The sequence below is a fragment of the Lineus longissimus genome, chromosome 15, assembly GCF_910592395.1.
Source record: "Lineus longissimus chromosome 15, tnLinLong1.2, whole genome shotgun sequence".
Taxonomy (NCBI): domain Eukaryota; kingdom Metazoa; phylum Nemertea; class Pilidiophora; order Heteronemertea; family Lineidae; genus Lineus; species Lineus longissimus.
Window position 1 is genome coordinate 8,343,419 of NC_088322.1, and position 22,802 is coordinate 8,366,220.

The 22,802-nt window shown below is 40.5% G+C and overlaps 1 protein-coding gene across 2 annotated transcripts in view; it reads right to left on the reverse strand.

Moving 5' to 3' along the window:
* Positions 1-584: 584 nt before the first annotated feature.
* The window catches only part of LOC135499746 (zinc finger protein 232-like), a 30,066-nt gene continuing 7,848 nt past the window's right edge, over positions 585-22,802 (reverse strand). Inside the window, exons 2-4 of one of the 2 annotated variants that reach the window (XM_064790687.1) lie at positions 15,921-16,023; positions 7,135-7,205; positions 585-6,750 (exon numbers count right to left, since the gene is read on the reverse strand). In XM_064790687.1, coding sequence (XP_064646757.1) covers positions 4,089-6,212 — 2,124 coding nt within the window. In that variant the 5' untranslated portion in view covers positions 6,213-6,750; positions 7,135-7,205; positions 15,921-16,023 and the 3' untranslated portion in view covers positions 585-4,088. The remainder of the gene's footprint in view (positions 6,751-7,134; positions 7,206-15,920; positions 16,024-22,802) is intronic. The other variant, XM_064790688.1, reaches the window with a different exon arrangement.

The following is a 22,802-nucleotide window of genomic DNA, read 5'->3' on the forward strand; positions in this document are numbered from 1 at the left end:
TTCCACCAATTTTCATTTTACGAGAGAAAAAAAAAAACACTGCCACTGTTTATATAAAAATATCCCTACAAATAATAGCAAAAAACTTTTACCGGTATTTAGCATTGAAACATAACATTAAAGCTTTAGACCGACAAAATACAATGTTTATATCCTGCTCTTTGAATTTTAATTTAAACTCAAAAGTCAAATGCGAAAATGACATCGGCACGACTAATTGGTCATAGCCTCCGTCTACACATCTGTTGACCAATTTTTGATAGTTTGAAATGTAGGTCTGTAAATTGACAGACATGAGATGGCGAGAGCTACACTCAACATAAACTTAGCCCATATTGTGTGAAAAACAGGCCCTTATGAGGTAGTGGCTAATGGAGTCCGCTGGGGGTGGGGGTGGGGGGGGGGGGGGTTGGGTGTCACTTGTGTACCTTATCAGGGCTCAGAGGAGGTTAGGCTCTAAACATGGCTAATGGAGTCCGCTGGGGGTGGGGGGGGGGGGGGGGTGTCACTTGTGTACCTTATCAGGGCTCAGAGGAGGTTAGGCTCTAAAAATGGCTAATGGTAGCCGCTCGGGGTGGGGGGGGGGGGGGTTGGGTGTCACTTCTGTACCTTATCAGGGCTCAGAGGAGGTTAGGCTCTAAACATCAAAACAAATGTAGTAGGGCCGTAAATAAAGCAGATGCACAAACCTCATAAAGATAGCCATGCAAGATGAACTCCTTAGGTTCTTCTTAAAGCCAAAGTGTATGAAAATGTAAACGCAGTCAAGCCCTTTTTTAGGAAATGTTGCTTCAATAATGTGTGGTTTTTTTCAAATGTATATTTTAGAGTAGCAGTCTGAATGAGTCATTCAGACTGCTTTGAAGTCGAAGCCTTACTTGATTTGTTAATTCGAAATTGGTAAGTTAATTTGAAGGTGAAATGGCATACAGCAGGGCTATAAAAAGACAGAGAACTCTGCAGTGATTTTACATGCTGGCAAAAGAATATACCAAGACAGGTAGATGCACCAAACCACCGCAGAGGAAGTGTAAACATTTTTGAACAATAAAAAAGATTCATTTTACAAACAGACCACCAATTGTAGTGCGGGTTCACCATAACAGTAACTACAGGTTGAGCTCGGTTAAATTGTGTGTGTTTTTTTAGTATGTCTAGTTTCATTATAATATTTACATGTATTGTCTGGTCCTATAGGCCAGGCCTAGTTCCACCAGAGGATGCACATCAAATGCACTCAAAATAGAATTTAGATATAACCATCCTTATATTTATTGCTAGATCACCACCATTTAACTGAGCACACACTGCACTTTTCACCATAACTACATGTAGAGACAAATTCTGGGCCAAAACAGTATTTGAACAGACTGCGCCATGATTTTCACTCTGGTCAGTCGAAACACACTCTAGAGATAACTTAAACAAGAACAAAGGCCTGTTTTGAACTCTGCCAACCACCTTCTACCAGATGAAAATTGACCAAATTATTAAGAATTGCCAAAGCCTATTGACAAGACCACTTATCAGAAAGTTCTCCAAAAGTCAATGATTCTCAAAACATTTTGACATAAACGTTTGTTGGCGCGGCAAGCTCTTGATTAGCACATTTTCATTGTAATTTTAGTTTGATTTATACATTCAGTATATTCACAGGGTCAACTTGACAAAAATCAACAGTCTTTTTCAAATATTGTAGGCATGGCACGCGAGAATTTGTTAGAACTGCATAACAAACACAATTTATTCCACCGGATTTTTTGAGAAACAGTATCAGGACATCTGTGTATTATGCCAACATCATCAAGCCTTTCAATTACAAATTCAGAATTTACCTCTGTTGCCCAAAATAGGCGGCGGGGCGCATGTGCACAAATATCTTTGTGATAATGAAAAAAATAACGTAAAAAAAATTGAAGCTTTGTTCAGCAGCGAAGAAAGGGTAAGAGTATATGATTTAAAAAAAGGTTTCAGTCGTGAATGTTCCACAAAAGTATAGATTTTATTAACAGTGGTTAATAGTGGTTTTCACCCTGGTCAAATGCTTACATTTATGTTTAAATTCTGAAATTTCTGAATACATTACAGGGTACTTACACATTTTCTTAATTTTTCAATTTTTTGTCATTGAAAGGCTTGGACTATTTCAAGAGCTTCATCCCAAACAATACATCCGATACGATTTTTGCAGCAGTCCATCTTTTTTCCAAACAAATTTCATAATTTCTTATTTCGTATAACAATTGATAATGCCGAGTATTAGACACATTGAGCATCCTGCTGCTTGATTGGTCAATCAGTGTCACGTGACCACATTATGTAGTAGCTGATTGGTCAATCGTTATCATGTGACCAAATCATGTCATCCTTGGATACACTTCTTCAAAAGAATGAAAACTACTGCAAAAAAATAGCAACCGGATATTGACCCGAGAAATATTGGGAGAAAGGTCAAGAAATATGATAAATTTCAAAATTCATAAATTGATCAATAAAAAGAATTCAACAATGGGAAAATCTATCCTCCTCATACTACCATAATATGACACAAATTCCACCACTCACTTTTTTAAGATAACAAAAATTTCATATGAGAACCTTTATAGGTGAATATATTTTGCAATTCACAAAGTGGACACCAATTTGGTAGCTTTATTAATTTATTTTCAGTACAACTGAACGAATTGATGGGCTTCAATAACATGTTATTATGAATGATTAGAGACTAGTCTTTATTAACTCTTGAAGTTATACATGTAACAACATGTTAAACCGTTAGGGTACTGGGAGTGAGATACAGCGAATTCTTAACCAAGCGTTAACCTCATATTCAGGAGAAATATTTGTTTGCAACTGTTTATCATTGCGATTAGGTGAGCAAACACAAATATCAAACTTTGTGAAAATTTCAACTCAGCAGTGGAATCCAGTCTCCTGCCTTGAGAAGGAAAATGAACAAATTCACCACATTTTGTTTTTGCAAACATTTCACTTCACCAGGTTATCAGTTGCATGAGATGGTATAAAATGTCAAGTTTGACAAAACTTTTGCAAGTATACACATGATTTTAACAATTTTAGCACACTCTAGTGGCCTGAAACTGAACCCAGGTCAAAAACATTCAATTTGTGCAGAGAGGCCATGCTGACAGATGACTTTTTAAGACATGCAAACACACACACACACGCACACACAATATTCACCTTTCGTATTTACAATAAAAAACATACCATAACTTGTATGATCACAACCGCCTACTACTTATCCATAGTACATTTAATAAGACAGTACAAAAATCATGAAAACAGTAAAAGTCATTTGTGCTAGTGAATTCGACCTGATAACAGCCACAAAAAATGCCTCGCCTCCAAACGTCACTGGAAGTGTCATATAAAGATACAAATAATGTTCATGTTCAACATCGAAACATCAAAACCATTAACATCTAGTAATAATCATCATTATACAACAGTACATTATCAATTGTTTTAGTAACACTCCCAGTTACACAGCAACCGATCTTGTTGCTACAGCAACGGTCAAGTTGCCCTAGCAACAAGGAATGTCACCAAAATTTGTGCGTTTTTTATATTCACGATCTGCTCCTTGCACTGCCTAATCTAAAAACCCCTCGTCTTGTCGTCATTAAAGTTGAGCTTCATCTTACTGCCACTAGAGTCAGCACTAGATACATTTTCTCTTGTCCCTCTATAGCTTGTAACTTTCCAGACTAGTTCCGTTTAAAGCTCTATTAGTTGGCACTAAAAGTCAATATGGCAGTGAACAAGATAAAAATCTCAAAGAAAGTCAGATTATCCTTTTTCACTCCAAAAATCCAAGCGGGGCAAATTTTTTTCAAATACCGATTTGTGATCCAAATAATAAATAAAGTGTGGTGGTACCTGATCATTTATGGACAAACACCAAAAGTATGGTCAATTGAAAAAACTTATTTGAATTTTTTTAAGGAAGGCTAAAAAAATGAACGATGAACTTCTTTGGAAGGGGGAGCTAAAATCAAAGACGTGTGGTGACCTTATGAAGTTAACTTGTGCACTGCCAGAGACATCATACAAACAGTTTAAAATTAACTCTTGTTTGACTGTGGAGAGTCGTCAGACCGTACTGAGCATTGTTCAAACCTCTCAATAGGTGGCTCCAGGACACTATCCTGGCTTGTCACAGACCATGTCCGACTCGTACTCGAGGCGCTCCCACTAAAATCTGCAGATTCGATGAAATCCGCGCTGTCGTGTCGAAGCCATGGTCTCTGGGATGATAGTTCTAATTCTACACCCTCGTTACTAGACATTGAGCAGGTACGCGGACTAGGATCGAGTTCCGAACTCTCCATCGAGGAGGCTGATAAATGCCGGTCGCTGTGCGACTCTGCTGACTCGCTACTCGACCATGGACGCGCCGAGTCGTCAGAACTCGTCGAGCTAAACGGCGACCGTTTACTCCATCGTTTCATGTGGATTCTCATGTGCCGTGTGATCATGTCACGACGGCAAGCAGCGTACGGACACTGCGGACATTTATACGGCTTCTCACCGGTATGCGTCCTCTGGTGAGTGTTAAGATGATCGCTCCGTGAGAAAACTTGTCCGCAGATTTTGCACTCGTATGGTTTCAGACCGGTGTGAAGGCGCATATGTCGCGTCAGCATGTCACTCCGTGAGAACGCCCTATTGCACACTTTACAGTAATGTATCTTTGAATTGTCAGGAGAACGCACCGTCTCGGTTGGTAAATGCTTCGCCATGTGTTTAGCTAAATTGTCATATGACGGGAAAACCTGTGAGCAAATTGGGCAAGAAAATGGGCTCTTAGAGTCACGCTTGATCGAGCTTTCAAATGTGTCGGGTGAAGGCGGGAATATAAACCGGTGAGGTGGTGCTTGTCCAGTTTGGGCGGGTGAACGGAGGTCTGTCAATGAGCCACAACGCATTGGCATCTCTTGTAAGATGGCCATCCCTGGGCTACCGAGATAGGATTGGAATGTAGGAGAAGCCAGTCCAGGGGACGTTGTTGGAGAGTAACGTGGAGACAAGCCAGGCGATTGAGATAAGCCGGGAGAGGAAACCGGCATCAGAAACTGTGACTGAATGCACTGCGGATGCCCAACAATATTAACCGGAGAGCTCCGTGGCGGAGTACGCCATCTTGGACTGATAGGAACTGGTGAGACAGCAGTCATTTCTGTTTCAACTCGCAAATTCAAATCCCGCCAACGAGGTTTACGGTCAGGGGGCGTTGGTTTGATATTGGTCTGCACGTCCATTGGTCCAACCGTTTGAGTAACAGGTGAACGAGATAAATCCAAAGGTTCCATTTGAACTCCTGAGACATGTCCCGCTTTTGATGTCATTATAGTTGGCGACCCCGACAAATATGTTGGCCGTTTAGCACCGGGGAACTCCTCCTTCCCTTCCATTTCAAAAACACCATCATCGTCATCCCTAAGATCGTCTCTTGTCATTTCGACGTCACTTAATCCTTCTGCACTTTCCTGACTGGACAGATACCTGGCCCGCAGGTACTTCTTAAAGTTGTGATGTCGTGGGTTATGACCCGTTGGTGTCATTGGCAGGGGACTTAATTCTGATTGTTTTTCAATTTCATCTTGTTCAATTTTGGGGCTCAACAGACCCTGCGTTGCTTGTTGGCTTTCTTCCACCTTTATTACCTTTTCTGGCAAAGTATAACCGACAGTTGTCTGCCCTTGAAAAGAACCCATCTTTTCAGGTTTAGGATAACACTCCTCAACCTTTTCCTGCGTTGGGGGAAACACAAACTCGGTGTGCGACTGCCGGGCCCAAACAGGCGTCATCACTGTCTCCTTATCCGTCTCTGACTTACTCCTAGGTTTTTCCCAAACAGATAAATAATCTGCCGACTGCCCTTGCATATGGAACTGTTGTGCCTCCCTGATCTCGAATGAAGACAAAACACGATACGGCTCACTAGAATGAGGAGCACCCTCCAATAGCAAACGTTGTCGCTGCGTGAATGGCACCCCCGACAACTGACCTTTCTTCTCCTGCCCCAAGCCACCCCTTCCACTTGGCATCATGGTTTCTGTTCCACGTTGAGAACCTTCCGGAACACCCTCGCATGGCCTTAACACCTCACCAGGCTGTATGGGTGTTTGATACGGCCCGACGACATTCTGATTGCTCTCTGGCGGATCACCCTGGTTACCCATCATAGTGAGTTAATGGAAAAGTTACGACAAAAAGTCAATGTATTCTAAGTTGTTGGCTGTATCGGAAAGACCCACACGTGTGCCACGCCATCCTGTTTCCCTGATTTTATTATCTGTTAGCACATCTGACGCATAGCGATGGACAAGTATATAAATCGTTATCAAAGATTTCACCATGTGTTCCGAGTCAACAAGTTTTATAGTTTAAAAAGCACATACGCATCATCATACTCTCACATTGTCTGTCTAATGATCTCTCGGTTCTGACAAGCACATTTCGAGTTCAAGCATCGCAAAATCTTTCTATAGTGGACTGAAAACTCTACTGCATAAAAGCCATAAGATTCTGAACACATTTTCCGTCTCGATGTTTATGAATTTAAATGGTGCCAGCTGAACGGATTGGTTTCCATCTTGGTGTCTATCTGCCGAGCTTGTCCCAGTTTTACTGACATTGGAAGGATGGACATTTTCTGCCTTTGTATTGCCAACTTTGCCTTTAGACTTTGCCCGTAATTTTTTTACTTCTTTTACCACTGAACTGAAAGTAAAAGAAGAAAAAGAGAATAGTAAGCCAAGTCCAGCCAGGCCTTTTTTGAATATTGTCCTGGGTGGATAAGATAGCATTGCTATAGGTGCCACCAGCACAGTTTCCATGACGTAAAGCCTTTAAGTGCACTGACATTCGGAAAGACACAGACCTTTTTTTGCTTGTGACAGCAACGAAACTGAGTGGGGATGAGGCAATCTTAAGTAAAATGACTTGCCATAGATCACGAGTGAAGTTAATTTATTATGTTAAAGGTTTTTGACCCACGATCACGTTGCCTCTCTTGCAAAAGCTTTCAACAGATTTATCCAAATAGGTTAACCAGCTTGGCTTAATATATTCAAATATATCATTCAACTTTTTCTGTATACTTACGCATGTATTGAATGGATGTTCCAGGCATGAATGGCGTCTTTAGAAGCATCACATATTTTAGGCTTCAGTTTCTGAAAAAAAAAAAAAGCAAGAATTTTTTAATTCATAATGAAAAGAAGCTTTCAACAAATTGCTGGCATGATTTTAAAGAATGTTTTGCAGATGTCCTTTTTGGGCTGATTTCATATAAGAAATTTACCCCTGTTCTTTTGCTATTTATATCAAAAATACAATGTTGACAAAACTATTGATGACAGCGTTTCAGCCAAACAGTTTTAGCAGATTACAGTACACTTTTCTAAATGGGCTGTTTTTCATCAAGAGGACAGGGCAAGTTTCAACGAATGAATTTCTTCCGACACTTATTTTACACTACAGTGAATAACTGTAAAAAATCTGTTTAATCTGCATAAATTCATTTGCCAAAACAAAACCGTATTTTTAAAATATTCACACTCAAGAACAGAGCTATGAATAAACTTTGAATACGCAAACCACACACAGAGCCCTGGGACACCCCAGGCTGTTTGAAAAATATATTATATGCGTCACAATTAACATGGGCAACAATTCAAACATGACACTGACAGATTTTGGAAACTTAAGGGATGTTGATAAAGTTCTAAACATTTTTGAAATTCAGCACATTTTCTGAGAAATGGTGATGACAAATCTCACTTGGGTGATATTTAAAAAATTGTTCAACCCCAATTTTATCTGTACCTTCAATTTTTATCAACAAAAATTTGGAGTGTACTATAAACCTGGACAATTTTTGCAGCATATTAACATTTGCAGTCTTTGCAGCCTGACTTGATCCACAAAACGAACAAGTGCAAAATTTCACTTTCTTCTTAATTATGCGCAAAATACAAACTGTAGGCCCCGATTCACACTTAACGTGACCCCTGGATTGGATCACAGACACAAAAACCCAATCTCGAAAAAGAGACTGCAGATGAAAATCCAAGAAGTATGCAATAACAAATACCATAGACAAAGCATCCATAAGGTAATTTCAACTTCTCGAAAACAGTTACTCCAAAGCGGTGCTAACGGCTGTGAGATCTATTTTACTATGACCCCCTACTAGATTTACAAGGTTTTAAATAATACAACTAGATCCTCTTACAATATGATCGCTCACATCAACACGATTGTTAAGAATCAATACGGTTGATTATAGCTACATATTGGGTGATGCCGCATAGTTGTGTCGCCTCCCACATGCAGAGTTTACTTTGATGGATCTGAATATGACTAATTCGGTGTTGGCTCTTCCTCCCACGACAGGCATTAATTTTGGACAGGTTTAGCTAGGTGTGGGTTAACCAATGTTTCTCATGAGCAAGGAGTGTGTATAAACATGTATCATGTAATTATGACCCACCCCCGCAGACAGCTCAGGGAGGCTGTGTCGACAAGGAAATGATTTGCGAGAGACATAATCACCTCGGCTCAAAAGCATAAGCATGTGGGAATGAAGCGTGATAAAAAGTTCCATCAGTCTATTCACGAGATGTTTGGACATTTTAGCTAAAGGTTTTAAACACTCACTCACTCCTGCAACTTGGCCTTTCTGTGCCAACTATGCCGCTTTGATCCAGTGAACGGGTTAAACCATCTGTTGTTCCTATATTGGTATGATTTTAAAACCACTTCACCGAAGAATTTCGATGCGTCCAAAGAATGGAACACGTCACAGGAAAACCGGCCCTGCTGGACAGATGATTGATATTTTTGTCTCAGTGGTCCTGTGAGCTTACCAAACAAACTCCTTGAACTTAACGCCACTTCCCGACCTCACACCTCACAGCCCCTCACCTTCCTCCCCCGCATCGAAGCCCCAACGAGCCACAGCTACCACAGCTAGGTCACCCAACACCTTAGACTCACACCTATATGTGCTATATATCAAATTAACACATTTTTATGAGGGGGAGTGTGGGGGGGTTTGCCTTGTCCCCGACCTTTACGTATTAGTGCACCTTGCACTCTGAAAGGTTTCAGAGCTTTTGATGAACACAACAAAAAATATGCGCAACGTAGATGGTTTTCAGCGAATGAAAAACATCTCATAAACCTAAACCTAGGGCTTTTCATTTCCTAAAAAGCTCAAAAACCTTTATTTCTAAAATAGTGATATATGAAGCTGTCCTCACTCAATCGACTGCTTGCTTAACCCCCTTATTGATAGTCTGCACCAATCTTGGTCCGGTTGTTCAATATCACAATATTCATATTATCCCCAACGGTGAAGAAGGCTTCTCTCTCTCGTTTCAGATAATTCAATTTAACAAATTTTTGCAAATTAAAGATAACAACCCAGTCAGCGCAAATGCTGTTTTAAAAAACACGGCCCAGGGGATGATGGAAGTCAGATTGTTACTTGCAATCATATATACAGTGTGACACACCACTGGAGTAAAACATCAAGAACTTTTGGTAGAACGTAAGTAGCCTTTGATGTCCAGCAGCCTACCCTTTAGGATTTGTGACCTGACCTCTAGTGGCAACCATGAGAGCAATATGCAGGCTAATAACAATGTGACCTGTAGGTACGCCAGAAGATATATTTTGCATCAATTCTACCAGAGTGTTTTCACCCACGCAAGTGCACAGAATATCGATAAAGCTGATTTTTTTTCCTTGCTGCGGAATGCATGAAAATCCATATAATATTGTACGAGATTCACAATAATAAGAGCAAGAGTAAAATAATGCTGCACAATTTAAGGAAATAGATAGTGGAGGTTTATGCTGTATGGTTTTCATGACACAAAACGATATTGTTCATCATGATCACAATGTACGCCTACCTGTACACTTACTACACAAAGGTGTAAGATGAACTCACTCAAACCAACAACCTTTCTGATACTGTGACAGAACAATACCCCTGAACTAATTCACGCACGTACAGCACAGGATACAAAATTTTCAATTGGTTGCAACTTCTGCCCCTAAAAAGTGTATTCTATTACCCAGACCAGCACCATTTTACCTCTGGGGCTCCGGTTTCATCCTACATTACATTGTTGATTGTATGCAAACTTTCAATAAACTTTTTTACCATTGCATTGGTACGCTGAAGACATTTGATTCACTGATGCTGGGAAGACAGTGATGAGTCCCCAGATTTTACAAGCAATAATGATCACGATCGCAATTTTTCCCAAATATCATGTAACCAAGCTTTAAAATTCTAAACCCTGGATAAGTGATGATGTCATCAATATAATAACACAGTTCACCTTAATAGTCATCATAAGGACCTACATCTTTAATGCACTCAACTCAATTCCCTGTAGACAATGCACTAGTGTCCTGGTCATTCTTAGCTCGAGATGAACTTTGACTAAATGTCATACTGTGGGTTGAGAAACGGGAGACAGAGGCATCGCAACAGATAATTTCATCAAAAGGTCATTGCTATTCAAGATCGATATTACACCTTCTGCAAACAATGCATCACTGCGCTGACATGGCTTAGAGAAAAAGATAGATGAGGATTCGATGATACAATTTCCCACCAGAGCTGGGCTATGTCCTCAATGGCACAGTTTGCAAAGCAGTGGAGAAAGAATGCTGGCTTTGGCACGACGTTCTACTCGATAACACGGTTTGTCTAACGTTGCTGAAGAACAGTGGCTTTGCACTTTTAAGTTCTGCAACTGAATGGGGGGAGTTTCCCCAAGTGTTGTCCAAAGAGTTCTAATAACTTTTGCACTCAAGTTGGGTTTGATCCTCGATTGCACAGTTTACCCAAGCGTTTCCAAAAGAACACTGGGTTTTATATTGCACTTTTTGAGTTTGGCTACATTCTCATTGGCACAGATAACAAAGCCTCATCCAAAGAACATGAACTTTTGCAATTGCATTGGGCTATCAACCATGGCACAATTTTCCAACCTATGCCAAAGGAACACTTTCGCACGGAGCTGGGCCATCCCTCAACTTTCACTTGTCTCAACTTTATTTCTTTTTCAATTTCGACCAGCCAACCATACATTTTAGAGACTCATTCCAGTAAAAATGTGGCTTAATAATAGCCTTTTCAACTACCCCTACATGGCCAATTCTCTCCACAGCAGAAAATCCTTTTCATCACCAATTTCAACCCTGGATTCTCCAACACACGCATTCATTATAAAGGTTACCAACATCAACAAAAACAAACAATTGACGTAACTGTAGCACTGATTAAAGATCAGAATCGTCGGATGCGATACCTAGATGGAACGATACCACTCTGATATCTCAAATCCAAGGAAATACTGGTATTTAATGATTTTTTTGTTATTTTCTGTCGATTTGGTGCAAAAATAACCCAATATGCTTTGTGATAATGTAAAGCTGGCATTCAAAACATCATTAAGCAATTGATTCTTTTAGAATCTTGTGGTAGAGCACATTCCGCATCAACAGCTACTTGCGTCAGAGGGATGATTAGTCGAGGATATGTCACGTCATTTTGCTGCAACCTTTTGCACAGAAATATTAACCGAATGATAATGTAAAAAGGGCAATGATGAGTGCATCTCTTAATCTGGCAGTGCCTGATGTATTTGCAAATGCAAGCAGGATTTTTTCTCTGAAATATTCGGAAGATGCCTGCACTGAATTACTGAGAAATCCGAGTCAGCACCACAGGACGATTGTGACGAGGTTGTGCCAGTTGTAGCGTGAATTGGCCAAGATAGTTCTCAAAATAATCTTACATTTCGATCTTTTTTTCACATCGTTTTATACAGTTCAATTATGTGATAAAGAATGTTTGTAGCCGATTTTATGGTTTGATTTGAATAGCATTTTTTGAAAAAGCTTTTTGAATCGATGTCAATAGAAATAGTTTTTGGCGCCAATGTTCGAGTCGGTTCTCTTCAAGAATCGATTCAAAGTTTCGAGTGGGCTCCAACATCAGTTGTAAACGGTGACTACTGCCATTCAATAATAATAAATTAATATTACACAATAACCAATATTTTTCATGAAATTTCACACCCAAACACAAAGTATCTGAAGTTGATGCCCAGTAAATCATATTCAAATTTAGCCAATCTATTCATTTTGGGAACAATCTAGCGATATGCCCTCGGGTGATTCAGCCAAACACAGTGTAGGCTGGGAGCAGGTGCGCCAAAGTACTATTTGCATGGATCGGTCGTTTATTTTATCCCCTTGATGCGGGTGGAAATTCGAGAAATCCAACGATGATATTTTGCCACAACAGCAGGGGTCCTCCTCCACCCAATGTTTTTTGTGCAATAGTTCTATTTTAATCACAGTACACATGTGTACTTCTATCCAACAAATGGAACTTCAGAATCTGATGGCGAGAGACAGGCATTGCTGTAAACCCACAAGAAGTAATTCTTGTGGGTTTGATTCCTGGATGCAAAAGAGAAACTGAGAAATCCGATGACATTTTACTAAAACTAAACAGGGGCCCTCCTTCATCTCTCTTTTGCAACCTTACCTGATTTCAAATCACTTTTTGAAGAGTTACGAAAAAATGTCTGCTGAATTAAAGGGATGGTCTTTTGATAGCATCTTAGCCCATTATCAAGTTCAATCCCCAACATAAGGGTTGACAAAAGGCAGGACCATTTTAGCTAGAATTTGATTTCCCTGAGCAATTAGATCTCTTTCAAAACAAAGTGAATGTTAATTTCAAGGGTGGGAGTCTGTTCTTTGTTTTCCAAAGGACAGCCTCCCAGGTTTTAAATGGGCATTCACTTCATTTTGAAGGAACTCTAATTACTTTAAGATTCTAAAATGGTGGTGCCTATGGTCAGCCCTTTGCATTTAAAGGGACTTTATGATCACGTAGCCGATATAGTGGTCAAGATGTTCGACAGTAATCTTTTATGAAATATTTCTGATACAAAGTTTTAGAGCCAGTACAATCCATCCCACACCATCATTACATGGTCTGCCCTCCCCCACCTGGGCAAATAGCGCAGTATTGTGATAAAGGCATGAAATTTCATTGGATACACCTTCAAAATCGAACATAAGGATTACAAAGATGACCCAAATAAGGTAATGTTAACCTGGGTAATATCCTTGGGGATATTGGTGTCAAATTTGTCAAGAATCAAACACAAATTTTGGTCAACATGACAATTTCAAGATTATGCCAGTCTAAATATGGACCTATAATGTAGCTGGGCTAAAAATAGAATATACTGTAACATATGTAAACAACTTTTGAAAAGGACAAATTCCTATCCTATTGGACACAAGATCATCATTTCTATTCCAATTTTGGGTGGGTAGTGACAACCTGACGGTTTTGTCGAATGTTGATGAAGTGCTGTGGTCGTTGTTGTTGATCCCAACTTGATTTTCTCGTCTTTATAAATGTGTTTGTATTAGTGCCGTTGACACAACAAGAGAAAGGGGACATCAGAATTGGATCAGCATGACACCCATCGTGCCTTCTTTTGGATGTCTGCAGTATTGGGATAAATCTAGATTTTGTTGTTGTTGTCGTTTTGAGCATGGGTCAGCGTGGTTTTTTGGATCAGAATGCGATGTGGATGTGATTTCACTTTTTTGCATCATGTTGTCATGTTTTTTCCTCATGTAAGTGCCACTAATGTTCAGAACAAAAATCAACAGATATTAGCTAGAATTATCAAAGACTAGTCTTTATTAATTCTTGATATATATTGCATTAGCATTTTGTCATGGAATGAAGCCTGTTGCTAAGAATCGTGATCTGAAGTCTATAAGAATACGTGATCGTCTACCAATGAGGTGGAAGTGTCAAGATCTCCAATAATAGCGTTCCTTTCGTTGCTTTAATAATAGCTTGGAGATTTTTAAACATAAATCTTTAGCGACATTTTCATGTCTGTCTACGAAGGACCACGTCTAAAATTTTGTCACATCTCACACGAGGCATAAAACTCCTCATTTCTAGAAGGTCAATGAACATCAGAGGTTGTTTTCAGACACCTGTAACAGGCCCATGCAAGGGCAAAAAGGATGTGTTAAAAACATTCTTATTTATATACAAATATCAGGGGAGTTATTTGCAACTTCAAATAAGGGGCTCATCACTTTCTTTCAAGGCCTAACCAAAACGCCACCCACGGCCGAAGTCTAGCATTTTCAAGATCAATTAACTTCGCGCTAAGAACAAATTAAGTGATGTGTGAATTCAGGTTGGTCTCCCGAGTGACATCAGACACGTCATTATGTTAATTGTCTGACATCATTCTTGAGCCCGACAACATACAATGTACAACAACTGACTTGCCAATTGCTCAAAGTTTACGTCTCCCAACACTGCCAGTTTGGTAGAAGGTGATGCTGCGGTCCACCCTTGAACATTGAACGAATGTGGCAAGTCGCTATGAAATATTGAAAAAGTTAACCACCTGAGATACCCGATTAGGCCTTTTGAAATCTTGGAAGTCTTTCATTCATATTTAAGAACAGGAGAATTTTTGTGAAAGGTCTAAAGTGATTTGTTTTCGAACACGTATAGCCTTCCATCAAATGTTATGAAATAAGAAACACTACAACTTGGATGTCCTCATTCATCTTAACCTCTTTAATCTGGATACCTACCTATTCAGTACGGCATTTGTCAGTCCTGAGGGTGTCCTTAGTGGAGAGGTTCTACTTTATAAAGTCATGATATGGACCAACATGTAAATAGTCTCGTGAGACAATTGAGAGACAACATAACGTTGTTTTGGTGAACCTCAAGTGAGAATGGAAGAACATTAGTCGACCAAAACTTGTATAGATGGCGATACCATTATACAAACAGCTTGTGGCAAAGCACGATTGAAAGTGATATGACACGGCATGCTTTACTGGTTAGGTTTCAGACTGGTCGTCTGAACATTGTTAGTTTGATGCTGGAAACACAAACAGCACTTGTAACCATGTGCAAGTCACTTATCTTTGGTGCCCTTTACAGACTTGGGCAAACTTTACTTGTCGAAGAGAGAGTCATAATACCAATTCAATTGGCCCCCAGCATCGGAAAGCAAGAAACCCTCACAGTGTCAATAGCAAGCATAGAAAAAACAAATTGATTGAAATTAGATAATTCTTTTTTTTACCAAGATTAGATTCTTGTGCTCGCAACTCAGTGCCGTTTTAATCATTGTCACCCAACGAAACTTCAAAATCAGGGCTAAGAATACTTTTAAGCAAGAGGAGCAAGGCCACTGGCCATGGTGCCCCCATCAGTCTTAAACAATTATTCCCTCAGAATAACCTTTCGTTTTTTTCCCCGTTACCAATTGCCATATTTTTCACAACCTCATGGTATATACCAGCTCCTCACAGCTGAGCTAAAAAAAGTTGAATGAAACTAGAGCACCGAGAGCCTAAGGTGTTTGCTTGAATCGAAAGTCAAAAGTAGCAGAAGGATTTATTTTTTTGATTTTAACATCACCTCATGTTACAGGGCCGAATAGGCTTCTAAGTGTAGTATAATTCAAATGTAACCCACTATTATTCTTGCGCATTATGCTAATGACCTAGATCTGAAAAAAATTAAAATCTTTCCGATTCAAAAAACAGAAAGAAATTTAGCAATTTGCCAAAATAAAAACCTGATAATTCGATAAGAAGTTTCTGAAGTTTCCACGATTGGCAAAAACGAAGAGCAGCATATATTTTGATGTTTACACTTCAGTCAATTTCAACAACACCAAGCTCGCAAAATTTCGCAAGAAAGCACTGCCAATTATCTTGTCTACCAGACAAGACAGAAAACCAGACAACACTAATAACTCAACAGAAAATAACCTTACTTGCTAGTAGAGCATGGACCCTATATCTGAGGTGATTCGTTACCATGACAACCAGACGTTTTCCTGGCTTATAGGCTTCTCACATGGCCGGCAGTAAAGATTTCTGAAAAACACAACGAAAAATCCTGCGTGAATTTCACGAAGCCTACCAAATCCTCCAGATTGTAAATCCCAGTTTGAAAATTGTTGAAGACTGCTCTTAAATATGAAATAAATGAATGGAAAACCACAAGATTCTCGCACGAAAATTAACATTACATTCGGAGAAATCAATGGTTCATTCATATCTCCGTCGTTGCCATTCACGTTTTGACGGCAGACACTACGTTGTATGGTAATCAGGAGAGCGCGGGATCTTGGTCGGCAAACGACAAGGTCGATGGCGGGTAATCATGTGACTCGCTGAGGACACATGGGGGCAAAGGGATTGGAAGGGATATTGGTGTAACGCATGTGCGAGAAAGGAATTGGGAGTGTTGCTAGGATGTTTCATAGGTAGGATGGGGAACGATGAAGTGTTACTGTCAGTGTCAAACGCATACATCTCACGAATTAGGAATGATAAACACGGAATATTTTTTGTTGTTTACAAAGAATATATAACACCAAAGACCAAACCGGGTGGCCCAGGCCTCCAGATGTGCGCCGACTAACATGAAGGTAGGCTACCCATGCAATGAATAATGAGTGATACAGAGATACATGCACTGCATGTGGCTTGCATCGTAAAGATATATGAAATCTAAAAACAAATTAAATTCGCACATGCAATCCAATCAGAAATTTTCCAATTATTGATTTTAATAGCATGAAGATGTCCATAGAGTCGATGCCAATGATGATGTGTGGCAGAGGTTATGGTTTTCATAAAATGAGATTTTAGAAATTAACAGGAACTGTAGTCTGTGTCACTAGTTTGCGTCTGGTTTGTGTAGCCACTTTTTACAAGACTGATCTAAAATACAGCTGCAAGATCATTATCAGCCCTCACAAAATAACAATAAATTTGCATATCGCTTGTCACAAAAATACTTAATCAAAATATTTGCTTATTCAGGATAAGCCTGCAGCATCTGCCATGCATCTTGGTCAATCAAATCTGAAGTCATGCCATTCTGGTCCGCTCTTTGCGAAGAATTGGGTGAAGTCCGAGTGGTGAAGTGACCAGAGACCTTGATCACTCAGCACAACCCTGCAGCATGCCGTCATGCCAATCTGGTCTACTCTTTCATAGGATGGCATGCAGTCCGAGTGACTAAGTGACCAGAGAGACCTTGATCATTCAAGATGACCCTGCAGCATGCAACACACATCTTAGGTCATGCCATTCTGATCTGCTCTTTCGTAGGATGGCGTGAAGTTCAAGTAGCCCTTGTTTATTCAGGATGACCCTGCAGCATGCCACACACATCTTAGGTCATGCCATTCTGGTGTGCTCTTTCGTAGGATGGCGTGAAGTCCGAGTAGCCCTTGTTTATTCAGGATGACCCTGCAGCATGCCACACACATCTTAGGTCATGCCATTCTGGTGTGCTCTTTCGTAGGATGGCGTGAAGTCCAAGTAGCCCTTGTTTATTTAGGATGACCCTGCAGCATGCCACATGCATCTTAGGTCATGCCATTCTGGTCTGCTCTTTCGTAGGATGGTGTGAAGACCGAGTAGCCCTTGTTTATTCAGGATGACCCTGCAGCATGCCACACACATCTTAGGTCATGCCATTCTGATCTGCTCTTTCGTAGGATGGCGTGAAGTCCGAGTAGCCCTTGTTTATTCAGGATGACCCTGCAGCATGCCACACACATCTTAGGTCATGCCATTCTGGTCTGCTCTTTCGTAGGATGGCGTGAAGTCCAAGTAGCCCTTGTTTATTCAGGATGACCCTGCAGCATGCCACATACATCTTAGGTCATGCCATTCTGGTGTGCTCTTTCGTAGGATGGCGTGAAGTCCAAGTAGCCCTTGTTTATTCAGGATGACCCTGCAGCATGCCACATACATCTTAGGTCATGCCATTCTGGTCTGCTCTTTCGTAGGATGGAGTGAAGTCCAAGTAGCCCTTGTTTATTCAGGATGACCCTGCAGCATGCCACATACATCTTTGGTCATGCCATTCTGGTCTGCTCTTTCGTAGGATGGTGTGAAGTCCGAGTAGCCCTTGTTTATTCAGGATGACCCTGCAGCATGCCACATACATCTTAGGTCATGCTATTCTGGTCTGCTCTTTCGTAGGATGGTGTGAAGTCCGAGTAGCCCTTGTTTATTCAGGATGACCCTGCAGCATGCCACATGCATCTTAGGTCATGCCATTCTGGTCTGCTCTTTCGTAGGATGGCACGAAGTCCAAGTAGCCCTTGTTTATTCAGGATGAGCCGGCAGCATGCCACACGCATTTTGGGTGCGAGGGGTAAGGTCATGCCAGCAGTAAATAATGCAACAATAACCAAGGTTCAATGACCTTTGCTGGAACAAATAGCCATTAGGCTCATATATTCAGCTCACGTTGGGGTGCTCTCATGGTTACATGTCATATGCGAGCCTTTAGGTACGATTTTGTGTAAAATGCCGGTAACTTTCAGGCCCTGCTTCAGGCTACGAACCTAAAGAACATAACGAACATATTTCACCTGTCCAATGTACATTTCAACTGTCAAGTTATCGATAAAGTTATTGTGCACATTACATGTTTCGCAACGGATTCGTAACAACTTTAAAAAGAGACAACCCTTCGGGGGTTGATTTTATTTCTATTCCTTCTCCGCAGCAAAAGTTTATGGAATCAACAAAATAAAGAGGAAAAATCTCTTGACCAGTGCATGATAGTTGCATTAGTTTTGTCATGTGAATGTTAAATTTTAGAATTTGGGAGTATGATATAAGTACACTTCAAAATAGTCTGTATTAAAATAGTAAGGACTAAATCATGAATGGCATTGAATCTGTCTGAAAATCGAGGGTCGACCAGGGAGTGTATCATGAAGCACTACTATCACAACATGTACTATGGCTCTCCATGACAACCATAAAAACATCTCCAGGCATTGGTACAACAATCTGAAACAATACCCCCGAGATATGTCTAAGTTTCAAGAGAGTATAATAGATTTCTGTCGACTATTCATGTGTTTGCGGGGAAACAAATCTCAGCGGATGAACCCAGGAGGCTGGGAACAGAACATCATGCATGCATCATGTACAGTGAGGAGCGAGGTCACAGAATATTTTGTCGATCAAAGACAATTTTGTGATAAACATATTTTCTCCTGCAAAAAAAACTCCAGCAAGGCGAAAGAAATGAGTTGCACTCATTTTAAAACCTTCTGTGTTGAGGGACTTGGTGACATCCACGCAAAATATGGTTGAGTGCATGGTTGACGTGGCCATGTGTCATGTCGGTAAATAATAACATCACACCGACTTGAAGGTGATTTATTTGGGACACTCCTCATCCTAGAATTCATTTTTCGTTTTTATTCGAACATACAAACTTCGTCAGGGCAATCTAAGTATCTGTTGTGACTTCTGTTGTGACTTCTGCACACATTCAATGCAAGACAACTGAGGAGATCGGTAACCAGTCTCAAACAGCTCCAGGTCAATTACCTTAGCTCTACGTCGATAACCGTAGCTCTACAGCAATTAATGTAGCGCTACGCCAATTATTGTAGCTCTAGGTCAATTACCGTAGATTATTTTTTCAGACAGACATGAGCTGACCAGTTGTATTTGTATGACAATTATGAGATTTTGAAGTGCTTCAATTCAAAACACCCCACAGCAATGGGGAGAAACCATCCACTGACATGATGTGTCAAGGATATTAACGACAAGCCCTCTAAGCCCTACTTATCGAGGACAACAACTCTAAAGACAATGATAACTAAACAAGCCTTTAGGCATCTGCTTATTTGAAGTCTGATCTGTCAAGAAAAGTTCAGACTAATCACACTCCCTGTATAGTTTTATCAGGATATGTTATGAACAATAAGATGAGAATACTGCTTGAATGTGTGATCCAAGTCACAAGATTGCATGAGTTGAATTTCTCCGGCCTGGAAAGCCGGAGACCGCAGTTATAGGGAAATTAACTTCTGATGATTAAAGGGTTAGAATTGTCTTACTTTTTTCTGCACCGATGACCATTTCAAAATTTGCGTCGATTGGCATAAAAGGCAATTCATCAGTTTCAAAGACAATTCCAGGGCATGATCTTTTGTTAGCAGTTATCCACAGGGAATAGGTAGTAATTCAGTATACCCGCCCCTCCCTCAACAAGAAGAACTAATGATCAAGGAAGACTTCAAGTTAAGTAAAGAGCCCAACTGCTACATGAATAGCTTTAGCAAAGAAGCATCACCAAAGCACATCAAATCGAATTCAAATCCCCCTCCCCCACACACACACAAAGGCAAGAAAAAAATGCTCCAAAAAATACAATATCCTCTCCACCTCAGATGCCCCAACAAGCCGCAGTATCTCAATCATATTGTGACTCAAAAAGCAGCACGTGGTCATTCATGAAACACGTGTCATTTCATGGAGTGTTACAAGGGGAATGGGGCGACATTGTGTTGATATCACAGACAGCAGAGTTCAATCCGTGTTATCTGGGTCATCAAGTCGAATTCTAAAGAACAACGATAAAAAGATTTTTACCTCGGATGCCCCAGCCGTTTTTTTCCTCACCCTTGACCATCTATTCCATCTGGCCCCTGGGACAAGAACAAGGCAAAACACATCCTGCAGTTTTGTTGGGGAAAATTGAAGGAAATAGCCTGCATTGTTGAGGCTGACATTTACAAACTTGTTTGTTGAACCTCTCTAAGGACACCTGCGGGACTGGCAAGTGCTGTCCTTAAAATAGAGAGGTGTCCTGATTAGAGAGATCAATTTGAATGGAAACTACCAATTTGGAACCAAAACTAGTGTCCTTGATAGAGAAGTTGTCCTTAATAATGAGGTGTCCACTAAGGGACGTGCCACTGTATATTTTTTATGTTCAAGTTAGCTAGGTCCCCACCAATGCCAGCCTGCAGGTCTGTTTGTGTCAAAGGCCTCCGCTGTTCAATAAAAGTTAAACATTTGCGATTGAATTTGAAACTTTCAAATTCCGCAAATACGTACTGAATTTAAATTTTAGCAATATGCTGCCACGTTGACATTATTAATATCAAACTTTAGCAAATTGTATCCAAAATAACTGAACTGCAGTATTGGGTAAAATTGCATTTCTATTTTCCTGAGCCACCAGTAAATATGAACAGTGTACCCCTGAAGGAAGTGTTTCAAAAGATATTACAAGCAGTTGTCAGAGCATGCCCCTTTTGGCTGTGTCTTTTAGGCTTTTCCATGCCTCCAACCCCCATGCCCCAATTTCAAGGAAAACAGCATTTTTACATGACCGGGCAAAAAGATTAAAATGAAACAGAAATATCATATAAAATGAATTCACAACTCATGAAATGCGGTTAATTTCATACGTTACCTAAAGCCGCCAGCACAACTTCTGCAGTTCACTCTGCCCCAGTCCCCATTCATGTGTACCCATTCATCAGCTCACACGCCACACGCCGCCCAGCCGTAGACACAAACAGAAACGCATCCCACCCCCATCTCATTGAGGGTGGCGGATGATTCACTCCCGCATTCAATACTCTGATCGCACATGCAGGTAGCAAGATCGTTATGAAACGTTAGCGTCCAGGCGTAATCACTAAAGAACATTAGCGCCAATAAAAGATACAGCATTGATGCAGCGTCGTGGTATGCTCCAGCATAGCAGCTAGGACAGGGAATGCGGGCATTTTGCACTTATTAGGTACAGCATTAACAAGTCAAGTAAAGAGGAATTGGTATCAGAAGTTACAATGTTGACTCATCTATGCCCGTGTGAGCTTTTATTTATGTGATTGCAGTGAATGAATTTGCTGAATCTCGTCCATGGTGGTGTGATTACGTATACCGCACATAATTTAATACCGACACCGACAGAAATTGCGGATCCAACCCTCCGCAATTCCACATTTGGGGGCAAGCTAACTTCAGAAAATACAAAACAACTCCTTGAGATTAGATAAAATTCAGCTTGTTACTGAAAACACCAGAAATACATCCAATAGCCACACAAAGATCAAAATAAGGAGAACTTGCCAATGTTATATATGAGGTATGGTCTTGGTTTTATTTCGTTCTCCGTTCTCAAGTGCTTTGGGATTATTGTTTTCCCGGTCTCCACAGGAAATATTCTGGGGTTTCAAAAAAGAGTACATACAAAGTGATCATTTGAACTCAACCTGTGGAGGAACCGAGCAGCTACTAAGCAGAGAGTTGAACCTGGGTCATCACTCGATCATCAATCGAGCCGATACTCTTCGCTAGCGCAATTTGCTAGTACTCGCTACGCTAGTATTTGTCTACAAGTACAACACCGCTTGATAAACCGGGCCCTGGATGTCAATAGTTCTTGCTGCTCCTTTCTGTGACTACTGACAAAGAGAGAAATCAACCCCCAGGAAATCTGGATAATCTCAGCACAACTGAATTATCATCTCTCTCAGTCAAAGCCCCAAAAGTTTCTATTGTCCCCAAAAATTAACCTAGTTTATGTTGGAGCTTTGGGAGCAAAGAATTGTTCCTCCTTGGGCAGGGCAGGATTAAATGACAGAAGACCTCCAATGCACTATATCCACGAAATGCAGAGAAGGGAGGATCTTCCTGCCAACAAGATCAATGAAGTGTCTTCATCAATGCAAAATACTGTGATGACGCTATTCAGCAGATTGATGAGTGCAAAGACAAAAGGCCTATAATACGTAATAGGCCCATGTAAAACTGACGCACGAAAACCCGGCTAAATAGCCTCCACACAGCATGCGACTTTGAAT